Source organism: Cryptomeria japonica, chromosome 2 (assembly GCF_030272615.1).
Source record: "Cryptomeria japonica chromosome 2, Sugi_1.0, whole genome shotgun sequence".
Taxonomy (NCBI): Eukaryota; Viridiplantae; Streptophyta; class Pinopsida; order Cupressales; family Cupressaceae; genus Cryptomeria; species Cryptomeria japonica.
The window spans coordinates 311,864,768-311,881,189 of NC_081406.1; the positions used below are offsets into that span (position 1 = coordinate 311,864,768).

Genomic DNA, 16,422 nt, shown 5'->3' on the forward strand with positions numbered 1-16,422 from the left:
GAAAATATCTTCTCTATATTCTTTGAGGTCATCGTATGACCATGCAAAAACATGTCTATACTTTTTGAGCAATATTATCAGTTGTTGTTTCCTTTCAAGGGTTAATTTCTTTCCAACAAACACATGCCTCGGTGATTCCTCGTTTCCCAAGTTAATTTGTTCAACATCACTTTCTCTAACTGCAGTCACTTTAGTTTCTATTATGTCTTGTGCATTGAAAGTCCTTTCTAATGCAACCAAACCTCTTGGTAGCTTGTTCGATTTCAGCTGTATGATCTCCTGTCCAAACAAGGTTTCTTTCCCATCAGTCTCTTCCACAAAGTCATTAAAGTTAATAGCCCGTGCCTAATTATGATCCACACATTGCAAGAAATTTAGCAAGTCAGCATCATCTTGAAAAAATTTCCAGTTGTATAGGTTATTAGGGATAGAAGGTCTGACTTTTATCTCCACTTCTGATATCCCATTCAATGTCACATCACTTTCCTTTAGTGCAACATTTGCCAGAAAGTCAGCCATTATGTTCTTTGACCTATCAATCCAATTTATCTAAAAGGCATCAAACAATTCAATGGTGTCTCAAACTGCATTCCTGTATTGCTTCAATCTGATATGTTTAGAGACATATTTTTCTTTAATTTGGGACACTATCAATTCTGAGTCCCCAAATACACTAAGGATTTTAATTCCATGCTTAACTGCTAGGTTCAGTCCTGTGATTAAATCCTCATACTCAGCAATATTGTTGGTACACTCAAACATTAACTTGAAAGAATACTTAAATGTTTCTCCACCTGGTGAAATGAATAGAATCCCAGCCCCACTTCCTTCCTTACTGCACAAGCCATCAAAGTACATGCGCCACACTTGATCATTAGTTTCTTTGATGCAAGAATCAATTGGAGACAAATCCTCAGTCGTTGGCTTAGTCAATTGTACTTTAAAATTATCTATGTATGACTGAATAAAACATATCGGCTCAGGAGTTTCCACATCCTCAATGATATATGAAGAACGAGGCTCTTTCTTAATTCTCACTTCATGCCCATTCACTGGTATGGTAGCATATGATAAATCCAATTGGACATGTCCCCCTATCAGGTTTGACCACTATCTAGATAACAACATTCCATAATTAGGAGGGACATCTACCACCGTGATGTTTGTTTTGTAGGATGCTTCTAGGCATGCTGCTAGTTTGAATTCTACATCTTTCATAACACCCACAACTGGGACAGATCTGTTATCCATAGAATAACACTTGTCGAATGTCGTATCCACCCCCATTCCAAGCTCTTTCATAACTCCTGCAGGCATGACATTTATTGTTTCTCCTGAATCAATCATGTAGTTTTTAATCATCTTATTATTGATCATTAGGGTCAGGTAGAAAGGATCTACTTGAGAAGGACTCTTTGTTATTGTTGACCCCAGATATATGGCTGGAGTCGGATCATGTTCACCATTATTGTCTTGTCCACCTTGCTTGTGCTCCTTCACTTTTTCTCCTGAGACATCTGTGATCATTTTTAGAGTCTTTTCTCTATATTCAGGGAACTTCATTATCTCAAGCAATGGTACAGAGACCTTCATCTGTGTCAAAGCATTTGCAATGTCAAATGACGTAGTGGCTGGTGTTGAGGAAGCATTTGTTATATTCTCTTTCTCTCCCTTTTGTGGTTTTGTTATTTGAACACTCTTCTCTTTGGTCTTGCCCGAATCCTTGTCTTGGACATTATTCGTTGATTTAGATATCTTATTGGCTTCTTTCATGAACATGTCGGAGGGCTTTCCCTGCTCGGGGTTTATGATTCTGTTCCTGAGAGCATAGGTTCTTTTGGCTTGTTCCACCGCAGCCACCGTGATTCTTTCCCTTTCTTCTTTAGTGGGGACCTTGAGTTTGATTTCTTCTTCCTCATTTGAGAGTATTTGCTGCATACAACACTGTTGATTGATCCGTCTGGAACTTACATCACTATCCCCCTCTTCCTCAGATGAGTTGTATTCTTTGAATGATACAAAATTTATGGTGTGACCATCTGTATACCCTTCACATTCTTCTTCTTCTTCCTGTAGCTTCTTTGCTACTATACATTGTTAAGGAGAGTGTGGCATGTCACAAGCAAAGCACCACAGGTTATCATCTGACACATGATTCACAGTTCTTTTTAGAGGATCTGGTGTCTACATATTATCCTTTTGACTCTTTTCCACTGGTTTCCCATCCTTCCAGGTAGTGTTGTAAGGCATATCGTGTAGTCTGGGTCTATCATGACGGAAGAACTGTTGTTTTTCTGTTTTATTTATCTTCACAGATAAATATTTTAGAACATTTAATACCTTATCCAGTTTATCTTCATCTTTAGTTTGTTTGGGAGCTTTTGGGTTGAACAACCTAGTATCTTCTCTCTTCCCAACTCTCCCAGCAGCTTTTCTATTGTTTTCTATAGTTATGGCAGATTTCATAACTCCTTGAAGAGTTGTAGGGTTTTTTGTTCTGAGTTCATAATTTGTCTTGATGTCAAAGGCATTTATGTAGTACAAGATGCTTACTTCTGGGACTCATTTTATCCTATTAGGAATTTTGTTTATAACTCTGTTGAATCTTTTATTGAAATCAACTATTATCTCATTAGATTCTTTCTTGATACTCATGATTTCATGTAGTGCAAACTCGGGGCTATTTTGATCTCCATATTGTTTGAGAAAAAGTCTCTTAAACTCTGCAAGGCTACTTATTGAAGCATCAGGTAATGTTCTGAACCAATCTCGTGCATCCTCTATTAAAGACTACATGAATAACTTCATTTTAACATCTTCATATGGGAGGCAGAAATCTTCCATGACTGTATCGAAAGATTTGCAATGTGCTTCTCCTAAGATAGCATTGCTCCCAGTGAATTTTGGTACTGCAATTCTGATTTCATTTGGGATGGGATGAGGATACACCATCATTCCTGAAAAGTCAAATTGTTTGATACGCTCTGTATTCATCAATCCATATCCTCCCTAGAAGAAATTCCCATGGTTCTGACTCATGTTATTATAATGGGGAAACTGGTTTCAGGGTTGGGATTGAGTTTGATATGCAGAGTTGTTATAATGATTGTACTGATGTTCGAGAGGTACATGGGTGTATGCATAGTTACCATTCCCATGATCATATAAGGGGTTTCCAGTTATCTTATAGGTATTGTTCTTTACATTGGTTTCATGTTTATGATTTCTTCCCTTGTCCGATCCTTGGGTTGCATGTTCACATCTTTCTTTATACTTATTCAGGTCATGATCAATATCATTTTCATTAACATTGATACCCAACCTAGCACATAATTCCACACACTCCCTTGTTCTTCCAGTATCTTTCATTTCAGTAGCTACATCTAACATTTGTTTCATTAAATCTACAAAACGGTCTGGTGCATCCATCTTGCTTGAGCCTGAGGAACTTGATGTATTTGCTCTTGAATTTGGGTGATGATTTTCAAAACCAGGAGAGAATTTTCCTTTTCATACTTTATATGGAGCTGCCAAATCCTCATTTCTTGGGCATGAAGGAATTGTACGATCCCATCTATTCCAAGCAGGATGTGAGTTATTTTCAGAGTAATGCTAATTATACCTCTCATTCATGAAATCATTCATGTGTTCCATGAAATTGTTTGTTGGTTCTTTGTTTGGTTTTTTCTTGTTTCTTTTATCATCAAAGTTTAATTGTACTATTGGATGGCCTTGTGTTATTGACCTCCTACCGTACATAAACTTTTTCTCTTTAATTCTCAGTCGCCACCTCTATCTGGAGAGGAAATTTGTTTCCTTTTATATGAGTTCTTTCTCACAATAGAGTCTTTTTTAAATGAATATTGTCTCCAGCAAAGTCGCCAATCTGTTGGATCTCAAATCAACAGATTGGATAGGTTCTAAGGAAATGCCGACTCCTATGATCAAACCTTCCAATTGACTTGGCCAACTTATAGAGTGAACCTATTCGGTTACTAACTCCCTCACTTTAGGCTCTGCAAGACATAGGCGAGTATACCTATTCACTAGTGGCTTTTGATGACTAATGTGTTTTATAGCAGATTGGGTATCTTGGTCTAAATTCTTCCTTGCCTCAGAATGGCATGGCTTCCTGGGAGAGGTGATTTTAGATCAGTTCAAGATTGTTGTTGTAGAAGCTATTCGATCTTTGTACTTGAAATCTATATGTATGTATACTATTGCTAATTGGTCCTGTGAATCCTACTCACTTATCCTATAATTTTAATAAAAAGGTAATTATTATAGTAACAGTTGTGATTTGTGAACGACCAATGTCTTATCTGTTATTTGGGCTACAGAGTCTTATATTTCTTTAGGACTTAATGTATGATTTGTGAGACAATTTTTAAACCTACCCCCTTTGGTAAATCTGTCAGTTATTGTTTCTTATTAGATCTACTAAATGTTTATATCATTAACCGCTTGACTGACCTTAACCTTAAAGGACCATTCAAGGAAGAACTACAAGGAACAATTACAATTCGCAAGTAGATCCTTTTAATCCAAGTTTATAACATAGGAACATAAACTTCACTATAAGAATACGAATAACCTTATCTCCTTTAGATAATATCACAAACAACTGCCTACAGAAAATGAGATAATCCAAAACACATATGTAGAGAAAAACGATTGATTCTATTAAAGCTTCAAAATGGTACAATAGTATGCTAGAGGCTATAGTATTTGTTTGGTATCTTATATTCTAATAATGTCTTCATTTAAAAAAAATTGCTCATATAAATAAGTGAGCAACACCTATTCTATGAGAAGTTATGTCCCTTCATCATTAACAGCCTAATTACAATTGCTTAACAAAGTGAAAGATAAAGAGATTAAGCATGCCAAGATGATTAATATAGTTGTCACTCTTATAGCATCTAACGGCCACACTCTTTCTTTTCATATATGTCTCCAATGAAAAGAGATCAAACACTACCTAGTTGACATGTGGGGCTACATCTTCATCCTGGTTAAATCTAGTCACGGCTTTCTCCTTAATCTGTGCAAATTCCTTTTGACATTTCTCTAATGGAGCCAGTTCACCTTCCTCGTAGACAACCAGTATTGTTGCAACACAATCTTCATCCAATACTTCAAGATCTTCATTCAATGTGTCTATGTATTTGTCATGCTCCATCAGGTATTGGTCCCCTTGAACTCTTTCTTCTGTAGTCCTGGCCTCATTGTCCTTCAATACATCTTGCAATCTTGCCTTTAATCTCTCATGCTCTTTTAGAGCTTTCACAGTCCCAGTGTATACTTTCCAATATTGGTTAGCATGTGGCAACATAGCTTTGAAATTGTGCTCAATGACATCATTTGCCAATTTGTTCATCTTTTGTTGGGCATTGGTCAATTGCTTTGCCAACTTTTCAGCCTTTATCCTCCAGTAGGTAGCATCCGATATAGCATCTAAGACCCTTAGGTCGGGTTCAAAACCCATATTTGGTTCATATCCCCCCATAATAGGAGTCTTTTGTGACAACTGTCCCTGTAGCCTCTGGATTTCTTCAGTAGCCTTCTCATACAAGCCTATGTAAGTGTTGTTCTCTTTGACCAAAAATCTTGTTTGTTCCTAATTCAATTTTGCTACATCCACATTTAACTTGGTTGTGATTCTGGGATCAATTTTCCCAACTTGCTGGATCATCAAGTGGCCAAAATCTTGCTCTGTATCAACAAGTATGGGTCTCTTCTTCTTCGGATACAAGGCCCATATTATAAGAGCCTTTTGATCTGGATCATATCCTGAGCCCATAAAGATCTTGTCTATCTCCTCTGGTATGATCTACTTGTTGGGATCTTGCTTCTTGAGGAAACTGTCAAACAGCAATGCAGACCTCATGTCCCACCCTAAGTAGATTAGCACACCAACATCCTTGGGTAGTTGCCTTCCTTTCTCAGGTGTCATTTCTCTCTTAGCAAGGTCCACCTCTTCTTGTAACCTTTGGGCTTGTTCTTCCTCTATTTTCTCTTTCATAGTATTCCTAATTTGTATTCCTTTATGCTGGTATAAAAATGTATCGAACTCTCTAGAGGAAATGAAATCATTATCAACAATGAAATCTTCATGTTCAAACATCCTTATATCTCCAACATCTTGGACATTGTTTTGTCCCGTCATCAAATCCATCTGCACACCACCCTCAAATCCAGGAGGATATTCTTCTCTAGGGGAGTCAACTGGAAAAACATTAGAAATAGATTGAGGAGACAATTGGGCCAAGGGCTCTGTATCCCTGACAGTTTTGATGTGCTTCCCATAGACATAAGCAGGCACTCCCTCAAGCAACTCTAGCTCATGCTCCATAAGTTTATTTGCTTGATCTAAGGGATCTTTGATGTTCTGAAGCATGTCCTCGTTTATTCTCCCTCGGAAGAGCTTCCATTTGTAGGCTTGTAACACTCGCTCGTAATTAGCCCTTTTTTCATTAGCTTCTTCTCTTCTTATGTTTTTGATGAAATCATCAGGTATAAGCGATACATGCTCTCCATCCTTAACTTTCTAGGATGACCTCGCTGCCCCTATGTATCCCTCTGGATCAAAGTTTGGCCTAGGGTCTCCTTCTACCATCTTGTAATAATCCAATTTATTCTGCAGCAAACCATAACTCTTTGAACTTTTGACAATAAAATCTGAAAAGACCAGTAATCCAAGCATGATGGATTGCTTTCCATGATCAGTTAAGTGTTGGGCACTTACTATTGACAACTGCCTGACAATATCTAGGCATGCCACTCTGTTAGGCACAGTGATAGGCAATACGTATGGTTTTCCCTCAAATCCATACACTCTTATTTGAGTGCAATCCGAAAAGAAGTAAAAATCTCCCCAGTTGTGCTCAATTGTTGTGTCTTCGCCATAATCCTTTGGCCTTAAGAATCTCTGAATTTCAGGAGACAAAGCATGATCACACGAGTGTCCCAATAATCCATGTAGTGTCTTAACAAAGTATTCCTCGAAGTGCCAGTACTGGTTGTTGTTGTATCTTTGGTCCCATGAGGATATCCATAGTTGCACAAGCTTCCTTATCCCAGCCTTATCATACGCCCTAATGCACAATTCATCTGGCCATAGCCCTTTGTCTTGCCCAACATACAATAGCATGTGCATAAGAACAGAGTAATACTTGAAATGCACATTAATCACATCTCCTTTCGGTTTTTCTAGTCCATGATTAATGGTATCAACAAGATAGGTGGAAAAATCAAATAACCGGGGATCTTTAGATTGCAAATCTGCACAGATGACCATAGCTACTATATCCATCAAGGGGTGAGCCTCTATTCCCAGAACCTGAGCAGCGCAGTAGTATGTATACTTGAAGTAGGGGTGGAATGAATTGACATCATAGGGAGCTTTGTCATCTTTACCCAATGGTATTGTCGATCCTACAACCTTGGGTCTATGGATGGGGAGTCTCCACCTCTTATATATGTCCTCCAGGTTGAAATACTCTTGTGCCAATTTCTTAGTATCAATTTGCTCTTCGAACCCCCAATCCAGATTAAACACAGTATCAACAATTTCCCTAGTAATTGATAGTATTGGTTCCCCCATGTAGTCATATATAGTTTTAGTCTTGGGGTCATAATTGTTGGCTAGGGATTTCATAAGTTCAACATTAACAAAGACATTCGCTACTGCTAGTTTTCCCAAATTGAGTCCCCATAATTGCTTACGGGTTCAAGTGCGTTCCTTCTGATATATCCAAAAATAAACAACTCGTGGCCTCTTATCTTCGTCCATATATCTCCAAGATGCTCAAATCTGTCTTCTAAACCCTCCTCATCGGTCTTAACCTTTTTAGACCTGAGGCTTGACGAGGGACACTGATCAATCAAATCTTGGGCCAGCGAATGCCCTTCCCTCTTTTGTCTCTTGGGATTATCATCTGCAGATTGGGTTTCTTTTGCTTTCCTAACTTTACTGGCCTTCGAAGATGACGGCTTCATTTGAATTACAGGTTTCTCATGAGGGAGAAGAACTTGAATTCCAAGGGCTCTTCTTGCGAACCTAATTCCGAATTGTCTGGCTCTGAATCGCTCTCTGTGAATTCTCTTAGGCACTGTCAACAACGTCTCCTACTTCATCAATTCATTGAGCATTTATGGTGAATTTACCAGTTAATAATTCCAGTTAAGCAACGGTCACATAGGTATTCGTTTTGAATTTATGGTGATGTGACTTTACTTAGATTTGTTTTGATCTTTTGTGGTAACGGGTAATCATTTGTCTAGCATTGTTTTGAATTTTCCACCGACACTTATTTAACATTACACCTGTGCTACACTTCGATGAAATCATATGTCTCGATGGCTTTACCTTATGTTTCCCCGAAACACCATATTCCATCGACATCACTCTTTACTTCAGTGAAATTGTCATCACCGCCAGCATGTCTCTTGGTCTCATCAAAACCTTGCTACAAGTGTTTGTATCGGTGTAATGTTTTATCAATTCATCGAAATCTTGCTTTTCAATGAAAATCCTTTCATCGCTAAATCCCTCCATCGTCTTATCGATATTAGAGTTCCATCGAAATAGTTCTTCATTATCCAGCCTTTGTACTAGCGCTGATGAAATTTCCCCTTTCGGTAAAACAAAAATACTCTCCTTCGACTCTTTATGTTCGGCTGATAACAAGTCATCAATGGAAATCTCTTGTGTTTCATCGATCCTTTATTCTTCGATGAGAAAGCTATCTTCGGTCAACATCTTTTGTGCCTCTTCGATACGCTCTTTTCCTCGAAATAGCTTCGTCGATAAAATATCTGTTGGTTCCTTCGATATTACTCTTTCGGCCAAACTTCTTCCCTCGGCGAGCTGTTCACATGTCTCATTGATACTGTAGTTTCATCGAAACTCTTTATTTTATCGGTGGGACCACTTCTGATTTCCTGGATGTACTTTATGTCGATGGAACTAATGTTTTCGGTGAATCCTTTTGGAGATCCATCGTGGCCAAGGTTTGTTCCATAAGTCACTTTATCGATAGGATAATGGTAGGCTTCTTTGATAGAGTCATTTCGGTCAGACTGGGCGTTTCGGTGAAGGATGGACACCTATTACCGACAATTTTAGTTTAGGCGATGTCTTAGGGGTTTTTTGGGTATTGGTGTAATTTTTAGGGTTTCTATCGAAATTATCAAGAGCATATTTAGCCTTTTATTACTCTTTTCAAAATCATCTTAACTCCTAATAAAACCATGGATTTTTTACATTTTTTTAAATCTGATGCTCAACACTATTGATCTTCCTTGATTGATAAATTTTTACCCCCTTTTCTAAAAAAAAAAACATGTTGGTGAGGTGGTTTGGAATTGAGTATTCCCTCACCACCTAGGACAAATAATAATGCTAAGATACTAGCTCTATGGCATGGGTTAAATGGAGTGAGGCTTGGGATCAAGAAATCATGGTCAAAGATAACTCCCTACTCACTATCAATGTCATTTGAAAGGACAAAAGATGTACTTGGAAGCTTAATAAGCTACTAACAAGATTTATCAATTTGTTGAAGTTATTTGACAAATTCAAAGTTAACCACGTCTTTAGAGAAGGCAACAAAAAGGTTGGTGTATTGACTAGTGCAACTACCGATGTGACTACTGGACCGTAAGGTTTGAGCTTACAAAGGTAATAATGTTCCCTTGCGAAACCTTTGGTTGAAAATTTTGTACTCCTGGGAAATGTACAAAATTGTGGTTTCAGCCACAATGTGTGAGATAAATTCTCCTATTTTCAAAGGGAAGGCTCCCCCTTTTGCTTTCTACTTTATCAATTAAGAAATAAACTCTAACTCTAAATCTATTCTAAATTTGGGTGAAACTTTGTCTTGTTCTCTTTTTTTAGAAAAAGACACTTATTCTTTTCTCTTCTTTCAGAAAAGAATCACAACTGAAAACACAAATGATTAATGAAGTAAACTAAATAAAGAAGCAAAGTTTCCATAAAGGCACAAAGTCCTATGTTGCTTCTCCCGGACGGCAAAACAGAAAGAAAGCTCAAAGCCTTCAACTATCTACTCTCCTATCAACCTTTTTAGATGATTTTTTGGTAACTAAGCACAGTATGTAGCAACTCAAAGTCTAACTACATGATGCACCTCTTATGCACAAACATAGAAAATAAAAGCAACGCGGAGTCTACAAGTTACCCCTTTGCTTGAGTGTCCTACAATATTTTCAAACGTGACAAGCAGCTCAAAGTTTGCAGTGTCAAATCTGAAAACCAATCTAAAACTCCAAACGCAATAAGCAGCTCAAAGTCTGCAAGATTGAACTTGAATCCCTCTTGTATAACTCCTCAAAACTCACAATCAATCTCCGGAAAATATCGTCACATAACACCTTGAATCAACACAAAGTTTGAAAGCAATTTGTCTCTTTTAATTGAATGCAATCTGATTTACAACTAAGCTCAAAGTCTTAAGAGTGTACATACAAATTGGCAGAGTTTTGTTGCATTGCCAAAAGATCTTCATTACAATAGACCCCCTCAAGTATTTATAGGAGAGGAGCCTTGAGAAAAAAGTGGGAGGATCCTAACTAACTTGATAAATTCTCTCAACCACCATGACTTATTCCAACTACGGTCCTAATCTAACTCAACTCGTAGTTGCCTTACATGTAATTACGTTTTACAAAAGTGCAAGTGAAAGTGACACTTGCAATTACAAAACTTGTTTTTACATGTAACTTATCAAAACAAAATTACAAATACACAATTGAAACTATTCTATGTGTCCAAAGACATGACTCTAACTACATCATCCTCTGTTTTGAAAATCTTCATGCTACTTCAAGATGCTAGAACTTGAAGTATTCAGAATTAGTGAAGACATCTCGAACCGGAACGGGAATTTGCATCCTTAATGATCTGTGTCCTTGGCCAACGAGCTTCAATCTTATCTTCTTGCTTGGGGTAGTACTGGCTTTTCAAGAGGGAAGTTCTTTGCAAGACTGAAGTAAGAAGCTTATCTCTGTCTTGGAAGCATTCTATGCTCTCAATCATTCATATCACTTATCCATCTCCTTGTGTGGCCCCGTTATGTTGTTGTTCTTTCTCCAATCTTGAAATCTGCTTGCAAAATAAGGCCCATGCCTTAATTTATTGATTTGGTAGGTCGTGTGTGCAAATAGGACTGACATGGGTGAGACAAAGGGACTGCAAAAGTGGGGCCAAAGCTCAATTTCGGTTTTTGGAGACTACATTACATGTGTGGAAAAACAAGAGCATTGACTTGCAATTATGGAGGACAAACATGCAACTTCATATGTGTAATGGGTAACTACAAGTTTGCACTTGTAATTGGACCTTTAAAACTCTTTTTCAAGTGTTTTTTAGTGCATTTTAAACCAATTTCGGGTTCTGGAAGGTTGACTGCAAGTGCAATGAAGGGAAAAACTTTGCAAATTCACAAATTGTATTCAAAGAGCAAAACAACTTGGGAAAATCATATAGAAACCCAAAATCTTGCTTGAAGAATGCCCTTAGGCGAAAAATGAACGAAGAAGAAGAGATATGCCCAGGATGCTTTATAAGAGAACAATGGAGCCTCCACGTATGAGCATTAAGGCACAAAAAACGTCACATACAAAGGAGGAAAAGCACAGAAAATGTTCCCTACTAGGTGCCAAACGCTTTGCTTTGAATGCTGGATGCAAAACGACTTGCAACAATGGCAAAATATGTGGTCAACTAAGCCAAAAACATGGAGCTCACACAACAAAAATAGGAACATTCATGGTGCCAAGTTATTATACAAAACGTGGCATAGATCATCAAACCCCCAAAATCGTGGCAAAGAAGTAAATGGATTCAACCAAAAACGCTTCTTCTTGGGTTGGATTCAACCAAGAATGCCACAAATCGATGCCAAAACGTGGTCGGGTTTTGCATATTCGATAGCAAGTTAAGTGCACAAAAATTGGAACAAAAGAGATGCAATCAGGTTTTAAAAACCCTCTTACAAGTTTTATTTAAAACTCACTTTTCCTCCATCCTTCCAAAATTGGGGTTTGGAGAAGCAAGAGCACTTAAAACACTTGCAATTAGGTTTTGAAAACCCTATTACAAATTCACAATAAAGAAAGTAGGAACTTTTTAAAGAACTTACAAGTTTTCATTAACTTGTATTTTTAAATTTACTTGTAACTTGACCAAAAAGTTCCTACAAAACAACTTAAAAGACCAAAGGGAAAATGGAAAAGGAAAAGCAAGTTAAAAGTTACACATTTTTAATAAACTTTCACTTTTAATTGCTTGATAAAACCCCTACAACTTAAAAACATAAAGGATCTCTTAACTTGCAAAAGGAGGAAAATTTCCCACTCACTGTCTAGAGGAAAAAACCCGATTTTGAAGAAAAGACCAAGCAAACGAACTCAGAACGCGATGAAATTTGAAACATGGATCAAAGATAAACCAAATATTAGTCCAATTCAGAAAGGAGCAAAAAATTTGCCTTGAAAAGTGTGCCTTAGAGCTAAAATCTCCAACTTGCAGTGATTGCTCTAAAACCCAAAATTGCACAAAAATCTATGAAAATGAAGGCCAAAACTCACCAAAACTTGGACAACGATGGCAAAGACAACCCCTAATGATTTGACACTAACAAATGTGAGTTTTGCACCTCATAAAATGCGCCTTAGAGACAAAAATGACACATTTTAAGCAAAAATTTGAAGGGGTTGTCACATTTTTTAAAATTCAAAAATGAGGACAACATATTCCTGGACGTTCATGACATTTAGGCAGATTTTATCTCAATTCCAATGGATTTTCCAGCCCAATGGCATGTAAGGCCCAAAGGGAAGCTTTTATGACATGTGGTGGTGGGTTGCTTGTTGGACTAACATTTCGTCGCCGCACTACCAAGTGGTGCTGAAGTACACTAGAGCTTTACTATCAATTTATTCACAATATTTATTTTTTGTAAGGAAGACGCTAGCAAGATAGTTCATGGGATGGGGTAATCATTCTACACATTCCATGTTAAGAAAAGGTGTGCAAAAGGCTACAACCACTCCTATATGTTCTTGCATGATGACAATGGGAAGCATCATGAGAGAGTGTTGGTGTGATTCTAGCTCTGCAACTAATGATACTCTAGTGAGGTTGGTAAACCCACAACGACAAATAGCATTCCTCGAGTCTAAATCAAACCAAAGGCTAAAGGTGGTTCTTAAAGAGCACAATTGTCTCATCTTGCAGTCAGTCAAGTAGATTTTGAGTGAAGATTTCTTGGATGTGGAATGTCGATAGTGGGCTAACAATGATATCTCATCAAGATTTGTGGCATCCTTACTCAATATTAGTGAATCAAAGGAGATGGTTTGAGCACTATCACAGACACACTTCAAAAAGAAGATTTTGAGTGACTTGGAGATGGTGTAGGTGGTGCATCTAAGAGTTGGTGTTCAACGGCCAACAGACATCAAGAAGGTTTGAAAAGAGAAGGTTGTTGTCGAATGGCTATCATTCTTGGCTAACTTCCAAAATACCATGTTGATGCAGCATAGAGCCAAGGTGGCCAAAAGTTGCGATTTTTTGAAATTACTAATGAGGACCTACTGTTTGAATTGAACTGAATATGAGTTTTCCTGACTAGGACAAGAGGAATGCCACTATATAGTCAGTTTGATGATATTACTAGTAATGGTAAATGATAATCTAATTTAGCTTGGAAGACAGCCTAATGGCAATAGGTAGTAGTGTTTGACTGTGTAATGATACCACTAGGGCCTTAAGCAAGATGTAAAAAATTTTGATTAATATATGGAGCAGCTCCTAGGCTGCAACTTAATAAGAATAATCATTGAATAAGAAACTTTCAAGAAAGTCAAGTTTCAAATTTAATTCTTTGATTAGATAAAGCGAGAAGGGCATGAACCCATATACAAAACAATCATTAAAAGCAATAGAGAGAAGACTCCAAGGGATGAGACATCAACAGAACAAAAAACAAACTTACTAAGCAGCAAGAGAAAACATAGAGGGGACCAAGAAAAGACCAACTAATTATCACCCAAAAGCTTAAGGCCCTTGATGGCCTGCCACTCCTTGTTTAAGATCTCCAACTTGTCACCAAAGGACAGTTCGTTTGGAACTATGTTAGCAGTAGCCTCCAGGTTAGAAGTGATGTCGGGCTGAAGGTTCTCTTTAACCTTTCCTTTCATGTTGGAGCAGAGAGGAAACAGCAGCAGCCTCATCCCTTTTATGCTTGGCCTTCCTATCTTGTTGGAGCAGGGGAGGGGAAACAGTAGCAGTTTCAAAATTATTGTTATATGCCATAAAATCAAATATTTGGAAAAGGCTCTAGGATGTCTTCGCTTGCATATTCAAATAAGTTCCCACTTACACTAGTGGCTAGATTGCAAACTCTTGACAATAATAAACTTCATTGGAGAGAATACTTCTCTTCCTCATTAAAATATACATTTTTTCCTAAATAATCATATAAATATTATATGTTAAACTGTCGTAAAATATCTTTCTTGTTATATTAACACCAAATAAGAAACTTTCAAAAAAATCAGGCTTAAAAATTAATTTTATGTACCATAAAATCAAACCAGCAAAACATTTGGAAAGACTCTATGATACTTAACATATTCAAAATAGGTTCCCACTTACACTAGTGGATAGATTGCGATCTCTTGACAATAATAAGCTTCATTCCACTTATTTAAAGAGGTTGACAGAATGCTTCTCTTCCTCATCATAATAGACATTTTTTCCTAAATAATCACATAAATATTATATTCTAAACTGTCCTAAAATATATTTCTAGTTAAATTAACAGTGAACAAGAAACTTTCAATAAATTCAAGTTTCAAATTAAATTTTATATGCCATAAAATCAATTCAGAAAAATATTTGGAAAAACTCTTTTTATTGAGCAAAGAATAGCAGTCCAGAAGGGAGCTGCAAAAGAAAAGAGCAGACAACAGCTGAAAGACAAGTAACAGTCCCAATGGCAAAGAAACAACTGACAATACAGTACTATTACCTCCCTTATGACAAGTTTCGAAACTGTACAGTTACAAAACTACAAGATAATAATTAACTTCATTCTCTTCCTCATAAAAATAGATTTTTTTTTCCCTAAATAATCACATAAATATATTCTAACTGTCCTAAAATATCTTTCTTGTTATATTTACACTGAATAAGAAACTTTCAAGAAATTGAGGTTTCAAATTTAATTTTATAAGCCATAAAATCAAATCAATTTAATATTTGGAAAAACTCCAAGATATGTTCCCTTAAATATTAAAAGTAACTTCCCACTTACAGTAGTGGGTAGATTGCAATCTCTAAAAATAAACTTCATCCACTTATTTAAAGAGGTTTGAGAGAATATTTCTCTTCCTCATCAAAATAGACAATTGTTTCTATACACACTTAATCACAAAGAATCTTCAAGTTTTAACATCGACCTTCCAATTTATAAATAACTTCTGCACTTATCCATACACTTTGTTACATTAAGAGGGCTTCCTAACAACAAGAACTGGGCATTTTGCGTGATGAACACAATAACTGCTCACACTCCCTAAAAGGGCTCTGCAAAACAAAACAAGAATGAATTACTCTTATCAAATTTGCCTTTGGAATATATAATCATGCAAGAGTTATGCTATTTTAGGAAAGAGACTTGGTTGCAACTTAACGTCTTTGTAATTAACAAAAACAACTTTAAAGTTATTTGGCTTCGATACCTTAGCTGTAAGACAATTAATTTTCTATATGTTGAGTACCTTATTATAGAAAATCAAAGAACTCGAATAGACTAGAAGGTGCTGAAGCACATACAAAAATGAGACTGCTAGAAGAATTGAATTTTACCAGAAAATATAGATTGAATTCCCAAGGTCTAGTGGTGCTACTTCATATCCTTTGTTATTGTTCCAAAACAAAACAGAGGGATGGCTGAGTTATGGTAATTAGGCTTTTAGCCTATGATAAGGTAGAAATGAGTCTCCATCATTATCATTCTATTGGTTGAGTTGGGCATGTTTTCCTTTTCAGTCAAGATATTTGTTGAGAGCCAGACCCAATGTCATTTGTATTTTGACTGTCTTCCACTAAAGACAAGTGACTTGAATTTCCCTTATGCAGTGTCAGATATGATAAGTATGTTTGAGTTATGTTGTTTACCTTAGAAGTTTGAATATTCAAGCTGAGGTCACGTATTGTTAGAGGGAATGAATTTGGCTAATGCAAATCATCACTGACTAAAAATGGTCGTGCCACCTGTGACCAGCTGACAATTTTTTATTTGACACTTTCCTTTTTATTTCTCACTATAGTAAATGGCTATTTTATAAACCCCAACAATAAAAATGACAGTTTCTTATTGTTTTTCA

At 36.8% G+C, this 16,422-nt stretch overlaps 1 protein-coding gene across 1 annotated transcript in view; it reads right to left on the reverse strand.

Annotated features, from left to right (window-relative positions):
- Positions 1-15,240: 15,240 nt before the first annotated feature.
- Positions 15,241-16,422, reverse strand: part of LOC131075349 (uncharacterized) — a 56,853-nt gene continuing 55,671 nt past the window's right edge. The window contains exon 4 of the mRNA XM_058012166.2: positions 15,241-15,619. Coding sequence (XP_057868149.2) covers positions 15,541-15,619 — 79 coding nt within the window. The 3' untranslated portion in view covers positions 15,241-15,540. The remainder of the gene's footprint in view (positions 15,620-16,422) is intronic.